The sequence below is a fragment of the Diplotaxodon limnothrissa genome, linkage group LG10, assembly GCF_057381915.1.
Source record: "Diplotaxodon limnothrissa isolate DT_005_m linkage group LG10, D_limnothrissa_male_GT1.1, whole genome shotgun sequence".
NCBI lineage: Eukaryota > Metazoa > Chordata > Actinopteri > Cichliformes > Cichlidae > Diplotaxodon > Diplotaxodon limnothrissa.
The window spans coordinates 712,435-733,369 of record NC_140605.1 but is presented as its reverse complement, the minus strand read 5'-3'; the positions used below and the strand labels follow the sequence as shown (position 1 = coordinate 733,369).

Sequence of the window (20,935 nt, the reverse complement as noted above, 5' to 3'; positions counted from 1 at the left end):
CTCTAATGGTACTATAATAAACTTTAATATGCTACCTGATACCTGTAGAGTCTGAGATGTTCTCTGAGTGTTTCATGGTCTGAGACTAGGGTGACATCGGGTTGTCTCCTCTAAAGACTGGCAGCTGTATTGAATGTCTTCTAATTGTAAATAGTGTTTTGTACCGCAGATTGTTTGCAAATGGCCTTCTATCGCTTCCCAGAAGAGAGTTACTTTTTAAGATCATTGCTGGCCTTTTTCCTCCTTGTGTTAACACACCTCACTCGAGACCAGCAAACTGCCAAAACTCCTGCTTTTATAGCAGTGCTCACACTGATGATGATCAATTAATGCATTTGATTAGCAATTAGCGCATCTGATTTCTGGCTGCTACTTACCCTCTTAATGCCTATTAGGCTTGGACATGTAATAGGACGTTATTAGGTTTTCACACATTGCTTCTACATTTTGACAAAATTAGTGTCAGATAAACACTGACAGCTGGGACAGACTACAGCCCCAAGCATGAACAAAAAGACAATGAATAGAAATAATGACATGTGTGATGTGTTGGTGTTCATCTGATAAATATTGACATACATTTCAAGACCTGCTAGGGACCAGAAGATATTGTCATTATTTTTGTGATTTAAAATGTAATCTAAAGGTTCTGTACTTTCTATGACTACTTGCTCCTGAAAATTTGGGTTTGCCATCAAGAATTCTAAGCAAGGTTGGAAGAAATATCCATTTTCTCCCTTAAATATGCAAATTTGTGCATCAACATACCCTGAAATCCATTTACCAATTTAGCCAAAAAAAGACAACCCTAACCATGGATTTCTCTGGGATTGATGTGTTTGGCTCAGTAACAAGAAAAGATTTTCAAACCATGTTTGAATTTCCATGTAAAGACCTGATCTCACTTTCCACATACGAGCTTGTATATGAATTTACAGCAACTGCTGTGATAATCTTTTTCTGCTTCATTTGCCTATTTATTAACATTTAATGAATGAAGGTGCTCCAACTAGCACTTCATTTACATTATCATGCCCAACACTGCCCAGCCCCAAAACAAGTCACCATCTGGACCAAGGAAATTAATAAGAACTACTAATTATTGTAGTATGTTTTGTTTGGATTCATCCAAAATCAGGAAATGAGCAACTTCTCATTCCTTAAACAACCCAACATGTTTTCATGGAAAACCTGTTAGTGGAAAAATGTCGAGCTGTTTCAGATGGGTCAAATTACTGGCCTGCATCAAGCAAAGAAAGAAACCGACTCTACTAAATACGAGTTAAGAAATGTTCAATGCAATAATACCTGGAAACACCTGGACACAGGACTCAAAGCTATGTGCCGAGAACTCAAGGGACAAACACCCAACTGTTGTACTGCCGCACAAAAACTATCAGTAAGACTTATTGGAAACAAATTTCAGTTTGCTGGGACGCATAAAGACTGGACCCTGGGGCCGTGGCAACAACTCATGTGGTGTGATGAGTCTAGATTTAGCCTGTTCCACACTGATGGACATAACAGGGTAAAGAACAAGATCTTGGACAGCTGACCTGTATGGCAGTGTTATGGGCTACAACGTGTAAATACTGACCCATACTGTAGGCATATATTATATCAGGCTCATCCTGTGAAAGGACAGGTCAGGGAGCATGACGCATTATAACACATGGACTGGCTGGACGTTACCTCCATCAAGAGGCATCTCTAGGATGTGCCGGAGAAGACTTTACACATAATGCAACTCCATAGTTTGTACTTTTAGGTCTCGAGCATTCTAAATAAGATTATGTTATTTCGCCCATTTCAAGCCAAATGCAGTGAATGATATGGTGTAAAGCAGGGGTCTCGAACTCCAGGCCTCGAGGGCCGGTGTCCTGCAGGTTTTAGACGTGTCCTTGATCCAACACACCTGATTTAAATGCCTAAATGACCTCCTCAAGTTCTCCAGAGGCCTGGTAATGAACTAATAATTTGATTCTAGTGTGCTGACCCAGGGTGAGATCTAAAACCTGCAGGACACCGGCCCTCGAGGCCTGGAGTTCGACACCCCGGCTGTAAAGCTACAGCCCATACTGCCGTAGTCTCATCTCAGAGCTACTTGGATATTTCATTGTTAGAATAAACTCCTGCTGGCCCAAGTCCACATTTCAAACATTAAACAGATTCTTAGAAACACGCGTTACCCCTCTAATAGATCCATGGTAGAAGTGACAATTTCGGCAAACAGCACAGTGTGACCCAGCAGCTTGGTCTTCAGGTTCTTGCTGTAGGTCTCCATACTAAAGTGGGCCCAGCTCTGCGACTCTGCAGAATTAGTGACCAGGGCCACAGAGCCTTCAGGCAGCAAAAGAGCATCCTGAAGGTCTGAACCAGACATCATGACGAGGGAGGCCTTGGACAACGTAAGGACACCGTTGTGTTCTGCATGCGCCTGGAGCCATTTCAGGAATCTGGCCTTGGCCTCCTGTGTTGAATACAGAAGAGAGGACATCAGTTTGGTTTTATTTTACAGACTGTCAGTAGTTTAAATTGCTTTAGGACTTATGCACAACCACAGTGGTATATCTTAATAATTCCGGTCCGTTTTAAGTTGAGAAGTGTGTTTAAGGGCACAAGTCACCATCAAGTGCAGCTCTACTAAGGAGATGCTCTGTCCACACTGCTGTCCTGCGCAGGCCCAACCCCCTCAGTGAGATCAGCAACCACCTCCCTCTACATGGATGACATCAAGCTATATGCCACTAGTGAACGAGACACCGCCGCTCGCCTAGTTTCAAGTCACTGTTACCACGGGGACCACTGTTACCTTCACCCTCCACATCTTCTCGAGGTCTTCTCTCAGCCCGCTTTTCTTCCCTTCGTCCTGACGTTGCACTCATTCAGTATCGCTACATCTATCACTAAGGTCGTCTTCCCCTGCGCTGCCTGCAAGGAAAGCTTCAACCACCACCTGCAGAGCCGGAGAATGATGGCTGAGACTAGTTCTGCTGGAGGTTCCTTCCTGTTAAAAGGGAGTTTTTCCTTCCCACTGTTGCCAAGTGCCTGCTCACAGGGGTTCGGTCTGATGGTTGGGCTTTTCTCTTTATTACTGCAGGGTTTTTAATCTACAATATAAAGTGCCTTGAGGTGATATTTGCTGTGCTTCATAAATAAATATAATCTCGTCTTGATATCATCCAGGAGTGTGATCAGGTCAGAAACTGCAGATGGTACAGAACAGAGCCACATGAATGCTTCAGGACAAATATAACAAGGCATAAATGTCTTAACTGGTTGGCTATAAAACACGTATTCATTTATTCTTTACTGATGTTTTCAGAAATATTATTTTTTTACAAAGATTCTAATTATTTTGTATAAAAATTTCAGTGTACACAGACATGAATATTCTGGCAGACAGGCTACAGGATTTTAATACCAACGGTAAAAACCAATAAAATGAACAGAACAGCTTTATACAAGACTAAGGATGAATGGACTCTGTTACCAATACAGAAACTGGATTTAACTAAAGTTTAAGACGATATTTATTTGCTCTGGCCTAATTTATTAGGGGTGCAACGATACTCGTATCGATATTGAACCGTTCGATACAGTGCTTTTGGTTCGGTACGCATATGTATCGAACAATACAACATTTTTAATTTATTTTATCAACTTTCCTTCTGACGATGCTGTCTGTGTTGAGCGCTCAGTGGATCTGCGCTCGACAGTGCAGCCTAGGCAGAGTAGTCGAACGCAGATTCACTGAGCGCAGGGCAAGCTAGCGAGACAGAAGTTAAGCTCTCCTTGCAACATGGCAAATTGAACCTCCCCCACCCTCATTCAGATCTGGCGTTTGGAATTATTTTGGTCTTCATGTGACGTATGACCCTGAAGGTAAGCGCGTCATGGACTAAAGTAAAACTGTCATGGTCCTGGGCCATGTTGGCCCAGTGTTCTTAGTTTTCTTGTATGTTTGTATTTTGTTCCTTATTTAGGCCATGTTTTCCGAGTTGCCCTGTTGTGTTGTTCCCTAAGTGTTTTCCCTTCATGGCTTTTACCCCCTGTGTGCCCCTCTGTGTATCTGTGAGCCCTCGTCTCTCCTTATGTTTTATTCCATGTTTCCCCAGCCCGTTATGTCTGTGTTTTCCCCGTGCTCTCTCTCCTCCTGTCTGAACCTCTGTGCACTTCCTGTTTACTTTGTGACTCTCACGCCTGTACATGTCATGTTCAGTTCACCCCGCCCTGTCTCGTTATGATTATCAGTGTCACCTGTGTTCCCCGTGTGTTCCCACTTTCCTCGTTAACCCTCTGTGTATTTCTGTCTGCGTCTCCCTCTGTTCGGCGTCGCGTTCTCCCTCATGCTGTGTGGATTTCCCTGTTTCTCTCTCCTTGTGCTTTAGTTTTCCCAGTTTAGTTTATTTTGTATTGTTTCTCGTGGCCAGCAATAAAGCTGTGTTTTTTGAGTTCATCCCCGTGTGTGTGAGTTTTGCGATTGGGTCCTCATCCTGCCTGCCACACAGCGATCCATGACAAAAACAGTATGTTGGATGTGCCACGCAATGCTCAATTACATGGGTGGGAACTAGTGTGTTAGCGCAGTTAGCTCGTTAACGTGTTGGCCGTCCAGCCCCACGCACGGGGCGATCAGGGGTAGCTCGTTAACGGAGATTCGCCGTGTTGTGGCGTTAATGTCATTTCAGATTAACCTGAAAGCACTAGTGGGAACACAACGAATATGACTGCACATTTACGCCGACATCATCCTAGTGCAAAGACAAAAACAACCAGCACCATGCTACAAACTTTACCCGAGTCATTTAGACAGCCGTTAGCACAGGATTCTCCTTATGGGGACCTGATATGTTTAATATGCTGCTGAGAATATAGCCCAGAAGAAGCGGATAGTATAGCTTTTATTTTGAAAGAGCCATTTCTCTGTAATAAACTCTCTTTTCCAAAGATGAGTGATTCCTCAATCAGATACAGGGCTTGCAATATCGCTAGCCCGACGTCCTGGGGCTAGCGATTTTTCCAGTCGGGCTACCGAAATCTATCTCTTCCCTGCCCGTCGGCCTATCGTAGGAAGGAAAAATATATGTCAATGCTTTTGTATTCTTTCGGAAATGTAGCTGGGTAATTATGTCATTGGCATCGGTGAGCCACTGTCAATATGTGACATATTGAAATCGCGTTTGAATTTGCGCTTGTTTTTTGCTTTCACTTTGCAATCCTGCGAACTGTGTATAGAGAGCGACAGCACTGATCTGTGAGTGATGATAATTTGCGCACCAATTCCTCTGACATCGTCTTATCAATCGTTAGCTTACTATGCAAACATGACAAGTGAAATCTCCCGCAGCTTAAACATGTGAGAGGTTGATCGCGCAGAGAATCGCTGAGCTTATGTGAGTCCGTGTGTAAAAGCAGCAGGATATATATTTTAGTTCTGCTGAGCCAAATAAGACAGGTCAGGGTGAAGAAGTGACAGCCAAAGAAAAGCTTACCACAAAACGGAGAAGTTATGACAAATGAGACTATAAGGCAAAAAGAAAGTGCAGCTTTATGGTTTCATGGACAAAATAATTTCTGTGGCTGCAATATGACGAGCTAAATAACCAGGGCTGCACATAAGTGGTCCGCAGGTGCACATTCGCTGTCAAAATAAAAAACACGCACAAGATATGAAGTTGCAACGCCTGTTTGCGTACATAAGATTTTCAGGAGGAGGACAGACGTTTGTTTAGAACTCTTAAAGATGTCGAAGAAGCTCCTTTAAGCAATTACTGTGATGTTCCTCCACCTCCAAAGAAATGTCAGGAGTCCGAACCACAAAAGAAGCACGTATTCTCGGAAAAGTGGTTGCAGGAGGTGAGCTGGCTTCAAATAAATGATGAACGCACAGAGATGTGCTGCAGAATGTGCCGTGAAAATCCCACTCTAGGACAAAAACAGCCTTTTATATGGACGCAAACGCACGTTGCAACTTCTTATCTGGTGCGCGTCTTTTATTTTGACAGCGAATGCGCACATGCGGACCACTTATGTGCAACCGTGTAAATAACATAATGTTCTGCCGGGTGTGTTGTTGGTTTTCCCTCGATTTCTGAGTCGACAAGCGCCTTTGTTACTGGGACCAGTCATTTTAAGAAAGGCCCCATTAGAACCCATGAGAAATGCAAGAAATGCATTATTGCTCAGTCTGCAATAAACTGAAGAGTCCCTGCCCGAAGGGCTACCAGGGATCTTGAAATTTTGCGAGCCCTGAGATATATATATATTTTATTACTTTGTTGTTTCAGCAACATTAAATTTAAAAACTGTACTTTTGAGGTAAAATATATATTTATAATTTTAATAAATGACAAATTAAAAAGGCATGAACATTTTTTTGTATCGAAAAAATATCAAACCGTGACACCAAAGTATCGAACCGAACCGAGATTTTTGTGTATCGTTGCACCCCTAATAAATAAAATATTATATATATATATATATATATATATATATATATATATATATATATATATATATATATATATATATATATATATATATATATATATAAAAACAAACTTGAGTGTTCAAACCCAGCTAATCACCACGCTCAAAGTGGCTGCAGGAGCAGCTTTTAATCAAAGGTAGTGCTACTGCAGTGACCACAGCATCGATGTGATGCAAACCAATAGTATGAATGTTAGCTTGGCAGCATTTTTAAATAAAGAAACAATGAAATAAATTACCTTTATTTTTATCATACCAGTGGTTTAATGTGAGTAGTTGATAATGTATGAGATATGGGTAAGAGAGGGAAGATGACTTTGCCCATTTAAGACAAAATGAATGGTGTACTGCACACCAAATACATGGACTGATTCTTATAGAGCAGTTTTTCTACTCTCCCGGAGTTCTCAAAGCTATACAACATGCCACATTCACCCAATCACACCCATTCTCACAAGCACTTTCTGTAATCCGAGTGCTTTCTGACGACACTCACACACATTCACAGACCGATGCATAGGAGAGCAACTCGGGGTTAGCATCTTGCCCAAGGATACTTGACATGTAGACTGGAGGAGCCAGGGATCGAACCACCGACCTTCCGATCGGTAGGTGACCTGCTCTGCCTCCCTGCAGCGTCTGTATTGGCTACAGCCAATTTCTTTTAAAATGTGACACTCAGTCATAGAGCTGCTGTGAAGAAGGGCTCCTGCTACTGAGCAATGTGGGCCTTCAACGCCCCCTAGGGGTTAAAAATAAATAAAAACTCCCAGCGCCAAATTGTTCTCTCTCTCACACACACACACACACACACACACACACACAAACAGTGCATGAATATTTCCAGTTTTTCCAGGATGTCTGTACAGCACACAGTGACAGTGTCTGACAGCACTCAGAACAATGGGAAAGTTCACCGAAGTCAATAAAGAGCAGAGGAAACCTGCAGGTTAACTGTGAACTGAGGATCTGTAATTCAGATGTGTCACCTTTTTTTTGGCCTGGATGAGGAGCCAAGGTGTCCTCCTCACTATGAGCCAAGACACCAATCAAATTAAATGAACTAACGTATTATATTTATATAAAAAATGAAATTACTTTTGAGTAAATATCTCAGCAGCTGTGAGTTAGCCATCATTCACACAACACTGTTTGCTTTATCAGGGCTGTAGCAGATTAGCACTCTGTGGTAACGCTGCGCTCTCCAACCTGAATCCTGCACTGGATCTAACTGGTTTTTGAGCGTTTGGAGGGCGGAGCCTAAAGGGAGCAGGCTCCTAATGTGATTGGTCACTTTGATGGACAGTTCAGATTACTGCAGTAAACCAAGTTACACCCTTGTAACAGTGCTGTCAATGATTCAGTTACAGTCAGCTGACTTACCAACATCTCACCCGCACTCTTAGGGATTAAGCCATTGGATACAGGCTAAACACTGAGACACATTTCTATATAAAGAGTAGAAATGTGTAGTGATGTGACGTTCTGTATCGAGGCTTCGAAGCTTGTGTCGAGTAATTGAGGGAGCGTTTCCGCGATGCGCGTATCGAGGCTTGCTTCATTTATGGGAGGAGCTGAAAACGATGACGTCCGAAGCCTCGCTGCCCGGCTGTACCACGTGACTGGTTCATGAAGTGGTTCGAACTTTGCCGCGAGATATGACAGCGATACAAACCCCTCAGACTTTATTCAAAAATGTGGGTGTTTGGTGGAGAGTTGCGATTAGTGAGAGTTTGGAGACAGTTTGGAGGTTTATGAGAGTGAGGAGAGAAAGTCAGGAGAGAATGGAGCCAGCTAAGAAGAGGAGGATGTCCTCCCCTGTGTGGGAACATTTTGATTTTATTCCTCCCAACAAGGTATGTTAATTTCTACAGAAGATATATTTTCATAATACTGATGGTGCAATACAATTTATGTTGAGCTGTCTTTACTTTTGTACAAGGTGAAGTGTTTGCTATGTGCCAGGGAGCTGGGCTATAACAACAACACCTCATCCATGCTTAGGCACTACAGAGCTTTGCATGAGAATAAGGGGAACACCGATTGTGGAGCAAGACCAGGTGAGCCATCAAATGCCACGATAATATAGCATGCAGTAATGTTACTAAATGATATATCAATATTATACAACTGTTATAAGTTACGTGTGTGATATTTATATTTGTGCTTTGTTTTTGTTGTCTTTCCTCAGGAGAACAATCTCAAATAGATGAAGACCTGGTTAGCATGGTGATTGAGGACTCCCAGCCATTTAGCATTGTGGAGGACAAAGGATTCAAAAGATTTGTTAAATCATTAAATGTTTAAAATGTTATCCCCACTAAAAAGGTCATAAAAGCAGTGAAAATTTAGTTCTTATAGAATAAAATGTGAACAGGCAGGACTGAGGCTCAAAGCCTCAGTGTGTAGCTGTCCATACCTCAACGTTACAAAAGCACAACCACTGTCCACACCCCAACCACACCTCACCTCACAGGAAATGATCATTTCCATTTTAAGCATTTCCAAATGATCATTTTCCATACTGCCAGTATAAATATACACAGTATACTGCCATCACTACAATATAGATGTTTTACACACTCCTTTTGTTGTTGACATTTACAGGCTGTGTGCAAAAGGCCACACTCTTCAAATTCATGCCAACTAATATTTTTACGTCCAGTAGGTGTCCTACTAGAGCAAATGAAGCTTCAAGAAGCTTTGCGCTGGGATGAACCAAGCTTCAGTGCTTCATGAAGCTTTACCTGCCCATCACTAGAAATGTGATATACAAGAACCAGTCCATTTACAGTCTGGCAAATGTGCCATTACTGCAGAGTCTGCACCAATCCATGGCACGCTCCATCTTCCTACGAAGACTCCAGAACCACAGGATACTTGAAGCTCCTTACTTTGGGCAGCACTGAACAATTTGACACGTATGGCCTAGAATTAGAGACAAGCACAGGTGGAATCCAACACCATCCCAAGGATGTGGACACAGCTGTCACCATTTAAGGACCTGATGGCACTTAACAATAGACGCAGAGTTCAGCTGTGCACCCTACATGTGCCCACAATTCCATATTCAAACCTTAAAAGGAGCATCTTAGGTGAACTTTCAAAGGTCATGTCACCATGTTGGATGGTGAGTGGTTGAAAGAAGCTGCAGCAGACGACAGCACCAATCAGCTTCATCTGTTAGACGAGGTTCCTTCTGCGTCAAAGACATTTTCTAATTATTCAGCACAAACAAGTTTGGAGCCTTCGGTGCTTTCAAACTCTGTTTCCATCCTTGGGTTGTGAACAGTGTGTCATTGTGTGACCTAGCCCTCTTCTACAAGGCCAGGAAAACAACTATTCATGAAGTTAGATGGGTATCTTCATTCTCAACATCTAAATGTGATCATAGATGATCCGTGTTAGCTTGTTGCTGCTGTAATATTGCCAAACGGAATAAACGCTGTGTCAAACATGTAATGGACAATCTTGGTAGATTTAAAATGTTCTGGCAATCCCGCCCTGCTGGCAGCACCGTCCCTCCACAGAAGTCTACCAGATAAGAGTTACCTTCTACTATTGCTCCCTAACACGAGTTCAGATTAAACAAAGGCATCTTATTTGCCTTTTTTCCCCACATTGTTATGATGTCATAGTTTTGCAGTGTGGTAGGTCAGTTGCAGTGTTGATCCTGGATCTACACTAGTATAATGCAGGAACTACATCAACGTGGGTGCCTCAGATACACCGTTAACTGAACGTGCATGTGTCTGGTTTATTAACTTTTAGAGTTAGGGTTTGGTTCAGTTTTCACACAGGGTTTAGGTAGCACTTCTTTGGAACAGCTCGTTTTGTTGGTTATTCTGGCCATGGTTCACCCCGGAGTTTAAGCTGGTGGAGCAATAAAGCTCACCTTAACTTTGAATTGGCTACTGGGTTTGTGGCTTTGGGGGCCGGGGCGGGGACACCCGTGTTTGAGCTTTATGTTGCGCTACGGACGTAACAAAGGACACCTTTACCATGTTATTAAAAAACTATGATTAATTAGAATGAGCATTAATACAATTTAATCAAAGTGATAGAAAACGTGATGTAACTTGATTCTGTTGCAGTTTTCAACAAAGGCTCAGTCCCCAAAATTATCTGGGCTAGCTCCTTTACTCAACAAGTTATGAGGTCTCAAAATGCCAGAAAAAGAAGAGAGTAACTTTATCCTAACCCTGTAACTTACAGTAACTATAGTACTTCATATTTAAAATATAGCACATTTAATGAAGCAAAGCTACTGTACTTCAGGTGGGAGGCACTCACTGAACCTATTTCACACGGAGAGATGAGCCAATAGGACATGAAGCTGTTCTTAGTCTTGAACACAAGAACGCTGAGTATCTTACCTGAGAGGTAGCGAGCAGGTGTACCGCACTTGGACTTGGAGTCTGACTTGGTTCACATTTGAGGCCTAGAGAGGTGAGGATTTCTGTCAAGACTTCATACCGCGAGGCATTGTTGACCTTCAGTTCATCAAAAGCATCCAATGGCAAATTCTGAGAGTTGGGAGCAGTTTCAAAGTGGACCTGCAGATATACATGTTTAAGTAAAAACATCAGAAGATGCAGGAAACATTGATGTGGCAGCAAAAATGAGTATTATTTATTTTATACTGCAAATATTTGCACCTAATAAATCTGCTTGTAATCTAGACATCATATGACACCGGGCTTCATTTACTAGCCCAACAGTTAGCAGTACCACATACCCACTGTCAGCACCCGGATTCATTCAGAATGCATAAATAATGATAATAATAATTATGATAATATTTCTAGACCCGACTGCAAAACGAGGACAGAACAGTTCCTGGATTATAGAAGTTTCAGGCTGCTGTGGCAGTTAATTTACTGCTAGCTACACCATTAATAAAGGAATCGTGTGCTATAGGGAGACTGCTAGATCAGCTGATCTTCTCTTAGATCTGCTGCTATAGGCTCAGACTGCTGGAAACATCCCATGATGCAATTATCCTTCACCTGAAGGCATTTTTGCCTCTATTGGACAGTGCAGCACTGAAGATGGAAAATCAGGAGAAAGAGCAAACATCAGAGTTGAATCCAGGCTGCTGCACTCCTGTGGTGGGGAGTACCCACTGAGCCACTCACACTCATGTCAGTCACTGAGACCTCACACATCTGAACCTCTTTCTTCCCGTTAAGAGATTTTCCAACTGCCGCCAAGTCCTTGGACGTGGGATCGCCTGAATGTTGGGCTTTTCTCTCTAACATCACATGGGCTTTATGTGTGAGGCAACTGTTGCTTTGATCTGACACTACAGAAATACAACAGCATGCAGGTTCACTGTCCCACATGTGTTAGCACTACTGCAGGCCTCAATAAAAGCATGCTATTCATTGTCCCCGAGGACAATGAATAGCATGCTTTACATGGGTTTACCTGACAAAGGACAGCTTCTCCACTGTCCCCTCCGTGGGTCAGTCGTACAATAACCATATCCTTCTTATGGGGGACATCCCCTTTCAGCTCCCCCCACAGTTCAACTTCTCCTCCCCCCCGAGGATCCCTGATGTAGACTTTCCCACTCGCCAATATACTCAGATTCAGCTCTGTGCTGTCTTCCTTGGTGAAATTCAGCTTGTTGACCTGCATGCACTGGCTCTGCCTGACTTCCAGGTAGAGTCCTGCAGGGCACAGAGAAGAGGCTAGCCCGAGGACTTTGCCCCCCTGGCTCAGGTAGGTGAGAAAGCGGGTCTGAAGCTGGGGACTTAGGGTTTCCTCTTCTGCCAGTACCAGGAGTCTTGTGTTTTCCAGCCAGGGATCATTCAGTGCCTGCTCTGGCTGGAGCGGATAGATGATGTTACTTTCCGTGTTTATACATTCTGATAAAAGCTGGCGAACTGTCTGAAAACGTTCCTGACAGCCCCCCGTGTAGACGAGAACATTTGGGAGTTTGCCACCGCTTTGACCAAAAAACCCTCGGGAATCATTTTCAAGTTCATCGAGACACTCGTTTCCAACAGAGTTATCATCCGGTAGGTCTGGAATATTCTCAGCGGAGGCATATTTGACAGAGAGTATAGTACTGTTCTCCAGTTCCAGACATTCATGGCAGCTGGACAGATGCAGGTGGTGTCCGTGGCCCTCCATGTGGTGATGATTCCCCAGGGAGTGTTCCTCCAAGTCACCGAGAGATTCCAAATCCTGGGAGCTGCGGAGTGGCTCTGACCCTCGCCGGTCCTCTAACCTCCTCTTTACCTCTGGGATGAGAAGGAAGCTGCCTTTATGGCACTGCAGATGATGGTGGCGAGCTATGGGCTCTCCAGTGCTACAGGGAAGCAGTGACGACTGTGCCCGTGGGCTCTGTGGACACTGCTGGTCCAGCAGTGCACTCAGAGTGGATTCTTGCAGGAGGACAGCTGTGGAAATACAACCACACCACAAAAACATCAGAACCATCTACTGATCTATCTTTGTATTCAAACTTCAAACAACTGTTTCTGTCAACCACTAAACTACTGAACAGTAAAACAGTAACAATGTAAGCTCTTTGGTACAGTTCTGGTATCCAGCAGCTTCGGAGAACAAACAGCTCAGAGCCGCTGAAACCTTTCATTCAGCTGTGCTACACCACAGAGGTATAAAGCAGGGGTGGGGAAGTCCAGGCCTCGAGCGCCAGTGTCCTGCAGGTTTTAGATGTGTCCTTGATCCAACACAGCTGATTTAAATGGCTTCAAGTTCTCCAGAGGCCTGGTAATGAACTAATCATGTGGTTCAGGTGTGATGACCCAGGGTGAGATCTAAAACCTGCAGGACACCGGCCCTCGAGGCCTGCAGTTGGACATCCCTGGTATAAAAGCTTAACCCTATACACAAATACAGCAGGGAAAAGAAGCACTGAATAAATAAATAAATACACACACACACACACACACACAAGCATTAATAACAATGTGCAATACACATACGCTTATTCTTCTTATTTTTATTACATAAGTTTCTGTGTTGTGTCGTTTTGTGTTGTTCGTAGTGCCGACGTGGGACAATTTTCCAATTTCATTTCACTATCGTACTATGGATGACTGTGCAATGACAAAGAATTATCTTATCTTTCTATGTAACAATCACACACATTCATTCTTCGATAGAAGCATCAGAGAGCAAACCTGGCAACTATCCGAAGGATATTTGGCATGCAGGCATGTTTGACAACCAGGGATCGAACCAGCAACCTTCCAATTAGTATATGACCTGCTCTACCTCTGAAGCTACAGCTCATATCATGATGGGGTAAGAAGCTCGGTGGCTGTAGAGTTCCACATGTTGGGCAGGTACAGGTCACAACTTCCTCACAGACGACAGAAAATATGTTTGTGACATTATTTAAACCTGAGCTCCTGAAAACAGTCAAAAAATGTCTGTAACTCTTCAATGGGTCATGAGACAGTTTAAGTTTAAACTGTGCGGCTCTATACCTGTAAGCTCAACGTTGTATATGAGGTTTTGTGAGTGAAAGCACTTTCCTGCTGCTGCTGGATGCAAGGCTGAGTTTAAAGAGCTACTTCAGACACTACAGGGTGAGAACACGCTTCTACCTTTTTATCTTGGAAACGTAAACTAACAATAAGAAAGTTTATTCTCCTTCTGAACGTCATCACTGCAGTACTACATGAACACAACCTCGGGGAAGTATATTAGGGTGTTTGGTAGAGGGGTGGAGCAAAACCCGACCAACAGAATTTCAGTACGATCCTCATCGCTTTCTCTACGGTGACAAGATGAAGGTGTTGGCACAGGAAATTGCTGTTTTCTTTGGGCTTTATTAATCACGCTGATCAACATAATACTCGATGCAAACGAGACATGAGTAAGGAACTGTGAGGTGTGATACCATGTAACAAAAACATCGTAGAAAATCTACTTGAAGACCACATACGGACTATCTTTGAGGGCGTAAGTCCATTGTCCAGCTGGAGGCGATCTTCTATGAAAGCTATCCCGAGCTGGCTGTAGCTCTCCACGCTGGCTCGAGCGACTGCCCTGAACGGCTGGCCAGGGCAACACGCCACAGGGAGACAGCAGTCGGACAACTTCAGCACCTGCACAACACACAGTGACACGTGTTAGAGTTCAGCATGCCCCGCCTACTACATCATCACCTGGTGTAAGGAGGGATTAGTACAGAAACTATAAGCCTGTAATGATGGTCACGTGTCTATTTTCACCTCACTTCATAAAAGCTAACCTAATAACAACCACAGCATCATCCGAACAGCATCAATGGCTCCATCAGCACAAACCAGAAGAACATGTACCTTATCCCATATTTGTTAAATGTATATTTTTCTGTGTGCTACATTTAACATTGCTAAAATACTAAATATGAAAACCATCATAACCACCAAAACCATTATTATCCACATTCTGCATTTTGTGCCGGTTCATTCAGTGTAGTGTTTTAAAGAGGCACAAAGGCTCCAACAAGGAAACAACGGCCTCATTTACACTGATGTCACGTCAGCACCTGCCAGCTGCATGCTAGCTACAGACGCTTGTGTTAGAAAACACACTTAAGTACAAAGACCTGGTGAAGTACTCTGATTTGTGACGGCAACATTACAACAATGGGATTGTCCCATTAGCATGGTGGGTAGCTAATGTGGCTAACGTTACGTATGGCCGATGCTCCCTTCTCTTCATAGTTCTGTATTAAAGCACAGCCAACTGTACATTCAGCCGTTTTTCTTTCTGTTGGAACAAGCATCAGCTCATTAGGACAAAAGTGACAACCAGCCAAAGCCATTTAAAAGAAAATTATTATCACTTTAGAACCACGTCACTGACAAAAATCAGCATTCACATAAGCTTAAGCCCTCAGCTACGATTAAGGGAACTTTCTGAATGTGACAAAGTGAAGTACAGTGGTTGCAAAAGTATTCGGCCCCTTGAACTTTCCCACATTTTGTCACATTACAGCCACAAACATGAATCAATTTTATTGGAATTCCACATGAAAGACCAACACAAAGTGGTGCACACGTGAGAAGTGGAACGAAAATCATACATGATTCCAAACATTCTTTACAAATAAATAACTGCAAAGTGGGGTGTGTGTAATTATTCAGCCCCCTGAGTCGATACTTTGTAGAACCACCTTTTGCTGCAGTTCCAGCTGCCAGTCTTTTAGGGTCTGTCTCTACCAGCTGTGCACATCTACAGACTGAAATCTTTGCCCATTCTTCTTTGAAACAGCTCCAGCTCAGTCAGATTAGATGGGCAGCGTTTGTGAACAGCAGTTTTCAGATCTTGCCACAGATTCTGGATTGGATTTAGATCTGGACTTTGACTGGGCCAGTCTAACACATGGATGTGTTTTGTTTTAAACCATCCCATTGTTGCCCTGGCTTTATGTTCAGGGTCGTTGTCCTGCTGGAAGCTGAACCTCCGCCCCAGTCTCAAGTCTTTTGCAGACTCCAACAGGTTTTCTTCCAAGATTGCCCTGTATTTGACTCCATCCATCTTCCCATCAACTCTGACCAGCTTCCCTGTCCCTGCTGAAGAGAAGCCCCCCCAGAGCATGATGCTGCCACCACCATATCTGACAGTGGGGATGGTGTGTTCAGAGTGATGTGCAGTGTTAGTTTTCCTCCACACATAGCGTTTTGCATGTTGGTCTCATCTGACCAGAGCAGCTTCTTCCACATGTTTGCTGTGTCCCCCACATGGCTTGTGGCAAACTGCAAACAGGACTTCTTATGGTTTTCTGTTAACAATGGCTTTCTTCTTGCCACTCTTCCATAAAGGCCAACTTTGTGCAGTGCACGACTAATAGTTGTCCTGTGGACAGATTCCCCCACCTGAGCTGTAGATCTCTGCAGCTCGTCCAGAGTCACCATGGGCCTCTTGGCTGCATTTATGATCCTGAACGCTTTAGGTAGACGGCCTTGTCTAAATCCAATCGAGAATCTGTGGCAAGATCTGAAAACTGCTGTTCACAAACGCTGTTCACGTGTGCACCACTTTGTGTTGGTCTTTCACGTGGAATTCCAATAAAACTGATTCATGTTTGTGGCTGTAATGTGACAAAATGTGGGAAAGTTCAAGGGGGCCGAATACTTTTGCAACCCACTGTAGGTTTATTTATTTGGACACTAAACGTTGTTACGGTTACTCTCTTGGTGAGCAATGGTGAGGACAAACATGGCGTTTAAATTATGAGTTTCTTTGAAAGAAATGTGGCATTTTTGTTGTTGTTTGAATCTTGCCTGTAAATTAGCATGACATGGGACCTTTTAACTTTTATTGAAAAGTTAAAAGGTGTAGTAACTGATGAACGTCTCCAGTAGAGGGCACTATTGGGCTTCTTTTCCTGGAGCAACTCTCCTGTTATTAGTTTCATTATTACAGCGTCCAATCAGTCAGGGGCAGAGGATGACTACTTTGATGAATAGTTTTGTTTTACACTGCAGAAAAGCTGCGATCAAGAGAAACTACTGAATAAATGAGCAGATACCTCCACCTTTTTTTCCTGAGCTTACCAAACAAAATCCAAATTTTATTAATTTCATTATTTTAAAATTTTGACATTTGTCTTTAACCCTCATGCTCGGGTCCTCTACCAGAGGCTGGGAGCTCGAGGTTCCTGTGCAGTATCTTTGCTGTTCCCAGGACTGTGCTCTTCTTAGACATCTGTCCTGAGCTGTGCTGGAGCCAGTCACCCAGTCAGTGTTTCATTTATATTTATATACATACAAGCTTGTTGCTTCATAATGAGAACAGAAGTTAAGAAAGCACATTGCTTACTTTCTTTTTAGACGGCCGATGAGAAGGAGAGCCCACTTTATGTTCTGTAGCTTCTATGATGAAAAAAATATTGTCTATTCGTGGAGCACAAACGGTAGAGGACCGCAGGAGAACAGTCCACTGGCTGAGGTCCTCACATACCTGGAAAAGTACAGACAGAACAGACGACAAGTTCAAACACTACAAAGTGTTACACATAAAGTAGTTAGTAACAATAGTCGCATGTTTTCTCGGTGTCCCATTACCAAGTATGGTATCAGCGTGGTGTACAATGTGACCGATATGAAAGTGTTGGGCTAAGATGTTATTTCGTTGTGGGAGTGGCTTCAGCATGACCAGCTGTTAAAGCTCCGATGCAAAGACGAGTCCCTCATACTGTAACAGCTGACCTGATCCTCTGTATTCACTCTTCCCATGCTTGTGCAAGACACGAGTGGTAGTTACAATCACCTCGTTCTGTTTTCATACAAGGGTGCATTCTGATCCTAACACTGCTCAGCATTTCACCATGCTCCATTTACTTATTCTGCTACATTACTCAGGCTCGCAGGCCAGACCTGAGGTGCTCGACTGTGGATCACACCAGCAATGCACTATGCAGCAAAGTCTGTGCAACATCCTACCTAATGATCCAGGGATCTGTCTGATAATGGAACCAGTGGCCTGGAGAGTGGGAACTCATGAAAGGGCCCGGAGGGTACTATTAGTGGGTTCATCAACAAAGCTGACATGGCAGACTGACCTTTACTAATACACAGTGACTTACAAAAGTATTCGGCCCCCTTGAACTTTCCCACATTTTGTCACATTACAGCCACAAACATGAATCAATGTTATTGGAATTCCACGTGAAAGACCAACACAAAGTGGTGCACACGTGAGAAGTGGAACGAACATCATTCATGATTCCAAACATTTGTTACAAATAAATAACTGAAAAGCGCCGTCCAGCCCCACGCACAGGGCGATCCGCGGTAGCTCGTTAACTGAGATTCGCCGCGTTATGGCGTTAACGTCATTTCAGATTTACGCTGACAGCACTAGTGGGAACACAACGAATATGACTGCACATTTACTCCGACATCATCCTAGTGCAAAGACAAGTGGAAGCAGACAAAAACAACAAGCAGGCATGCTACAAACTTTACCCGAGTCATTTAGACAGCCGTTAGCACATCATTCTCCTTATGGGGACCTGATATGTTTAATATGCTGCTGAGAATATAGCCCAGAAGAAGCGTATAGTATAGCTTTTATTTTGGAAAGAGACATTTCTCTGTAATAAACTGTCTTTTCCAAAGATGAGTGATTTCTCCATCAGATAGATCCTGTAATTTGAGACAGATGTAAAAAAATATACGAGTACTGGCTAAATATGAGGAAAAATGCAGCACTCCTACAAAGTCTCATATTCCAGCACACATTCACAAAAAGACAAACATTCAAACTGCAAATGATACGGAGTGAATTAGTTTAATGTTGTTTATGCATGTTGAACACTTCTAACATTAAATTTTAGGTCATGATGATTTGAAGAGCTGAGACCGGAGTGACACAAGTGTTCAAAATAATTAGTTTCTGATTTATAATTAGATTGTTAGCTTTTTTATCTAAAGCCAGCATGCAGGCTTAAGGAAAACAGCAAACACCAAATGAGCTACGTCTCAGTCTACAAATGTTACCGCCCACAAACAAAAAAAACTACTGAACCAGTCTTGCTGTCAGAATAAACTGGAATATAGCCAAGCCAACTCCCGTGAATGATTCGCTTACTGCACTTTTCCAGCTGACAGCTGGTGTGTCTGATGTACTGGCCACCTGGTCTCAGTCAGCAGTGCCCTGCACTCTCAGTGTGAGCTGACAGAAAGGTGACTGTGGGTAGCACCCAGTAAACATTGCTTTGAACTTCAGGCAGCGGTACACCACATCTGCATGCTGCCATGTGACTGGCGGATTGGAGATTTGTGTGACTGGAGCACAGGCTCTTTAACAGCTGTACCTATTAAAGTGCCTGTGACTGTATGCCATATGTATTTGAAAATGTGTCTCGATTTCAGTGTTCTTGAACTTGTTTGTAGTTTTCTGTAATGTGTTTGCCTTTATTCTGACAGATGCTGCTGTTACCCAGTCACACAGCTGCATAACTGCCTGTAAAGTCTGTCATTCTGGCACTACCCTGGAAGTTCAAATCCTAGCAACCAAGCCAATGAAAAAGTAGGATGTAGCACTACACCAGGGTCTGGCCATAGACTCAGAGCAGCATAAGCACATTGTATAGAGCACAGCTCACAGACACCAGTGAGACACTACAGTGGGACACCAGTGAGACACTACAGTGGGACACCAGTGAGACACTACAGTGGGACACCAGTGGGACACCACAGTGGGACACCAGTGAGACACTACAGTGGGACACCACAGTGGGACACTACAGTGGGACACCAGTGAGACACTAGTGAGACAACAATGGAACTACAGTGACATTACAGTGAGACACTAATGAGACACCTTTGAAATTACAGTGACACTACAGTGAGACAACAGTGGCACAATGAGTTTTGTGTTGTTGCTGCACGCACGCACGCACGCGCGCACACACACACACACACACACACACACACACACACTGTATCACCGAGTGAACGCCAGCCTAACTCGCAGCTTTCCATCCGTTTAGCTGCGGTACAGCTTCAGAAAGGTGCTCAGCGTGCTGTTCAGCTCAGGCTCCGTGGGGACCTGCGCGTGAGCCCACCGCACACGAGCACACACACAGCTGTCAAACTGATTAGTAAGATTGTAACGCGTTCAGGAAGTACTCGCTCTCCACGGTATGACGTAAGCGTGTGTCCGGTGACCAACCTGAGGCTCGCTTACATACACGGCCTTATCTCCCCGCTGAAGAAACACGTTGTCCTCGAGCTGAAGCGAGCCTGAACGCGCGCGCGCGGCGCGGCGCGAGCACAGGCTGAAGCTGAAGCTGCTGCTGTTCAGACCGCTCCGGATCAGCGCAGAGTAGCACCTATGAAAGCGCACCCACATGTAGACGTAGCACAGCGTTATGAGCATGTTAGGCTGCGCACCGAGCGCCCATGGTGGCTCCTCAACTGAAACCAACTCGGAAGCATTACTGCGTCTACAGCCGAGACGCTAACAAGAGGACGCTACAGCTCTTCTTCTTTGGTTTTAGTGGTAGGTAGCGACAAGCGGCGGGGCGCATTACCGCCATCTATGCGAAAACCATTTCGGTTTCTTCTTCGAGAGATGACTGCCCTAATCCAGGTGATCTAATGGAGCATTGTTTACATCCAGTTTGAACGTCTCGGTGTCGCGTTTGTTTGCAGTCCTTTAATAAAGTCAGTCATTCACAGTGAGTGTTCATGTTCTTCATACCCTCCTGCCAGCGTTTACGCAAACGACTGTCCTGTCCATGTCATGCTTCATCGTGCTAACAAGTAGTGATGGGTCGTTCGCGAACGAAATGGCTCTTAGAGCCGGCTCTTTGACGTGAACGACGCGAGCCGGCTCCTTATCGCGAGCCGTCACGTGGGGTTTTTTTTTTTTTCTTTCTCTCAGCCTCTCTCTCCCACTTTTTTTCCGTTTCACTCTGCACGCGAGCCTTGTGCTTTACGCTGGGCAGAGGGGGGAGGGG

General features: G+C 43.9%; 1 protein-coding gene across 1 annotated transcript in view; it reads right to left on the bottom strand.

Annotated features, from left to right (window-relative positions):
• Positions 1–20,453, bottom strand: part of hlcs (holocarboxylase synthetase (biotin-(proprionyl-CoA-carboxylase (ATP-hydrolysing)) ligase)) — a 50,045-nt gene extending 29,592 nt beyond the window's left edge. Inside the window, exons 1-6 of the mRNA XM_085364213.1 lie at positions 20,146–20,453; positions 17,287–17,427; positions 14,420–14,582; positions 11,923–12,902; positions 10,869–11,048; positions 2,190–2,470 (exon numbers count right to left, since the gene is read on the bottom strand). Of these exons, the coding sequence (XP_085220339.1) occupies positions 2,190–2,470; positions 10,869–11,048; positions 11,923–12,902; positions 14,420–14,582; positions 17,287–17,427; positions 20,146–20,352 (1,952 nt within the window). The 5' untranslated portion in view covers positions 20,353–20,453. The remainder of the gene's footprint in view (positions 1–2,189; positions 2,471–10,868; positions 11,049–11,922; positions 12,903–14,419; positions 14,583–17,286; positions 17,428–20,145) is intronic.
• Between the last annotated feature and the right edge of the window lie 482 nt (positions 20,454–20,935).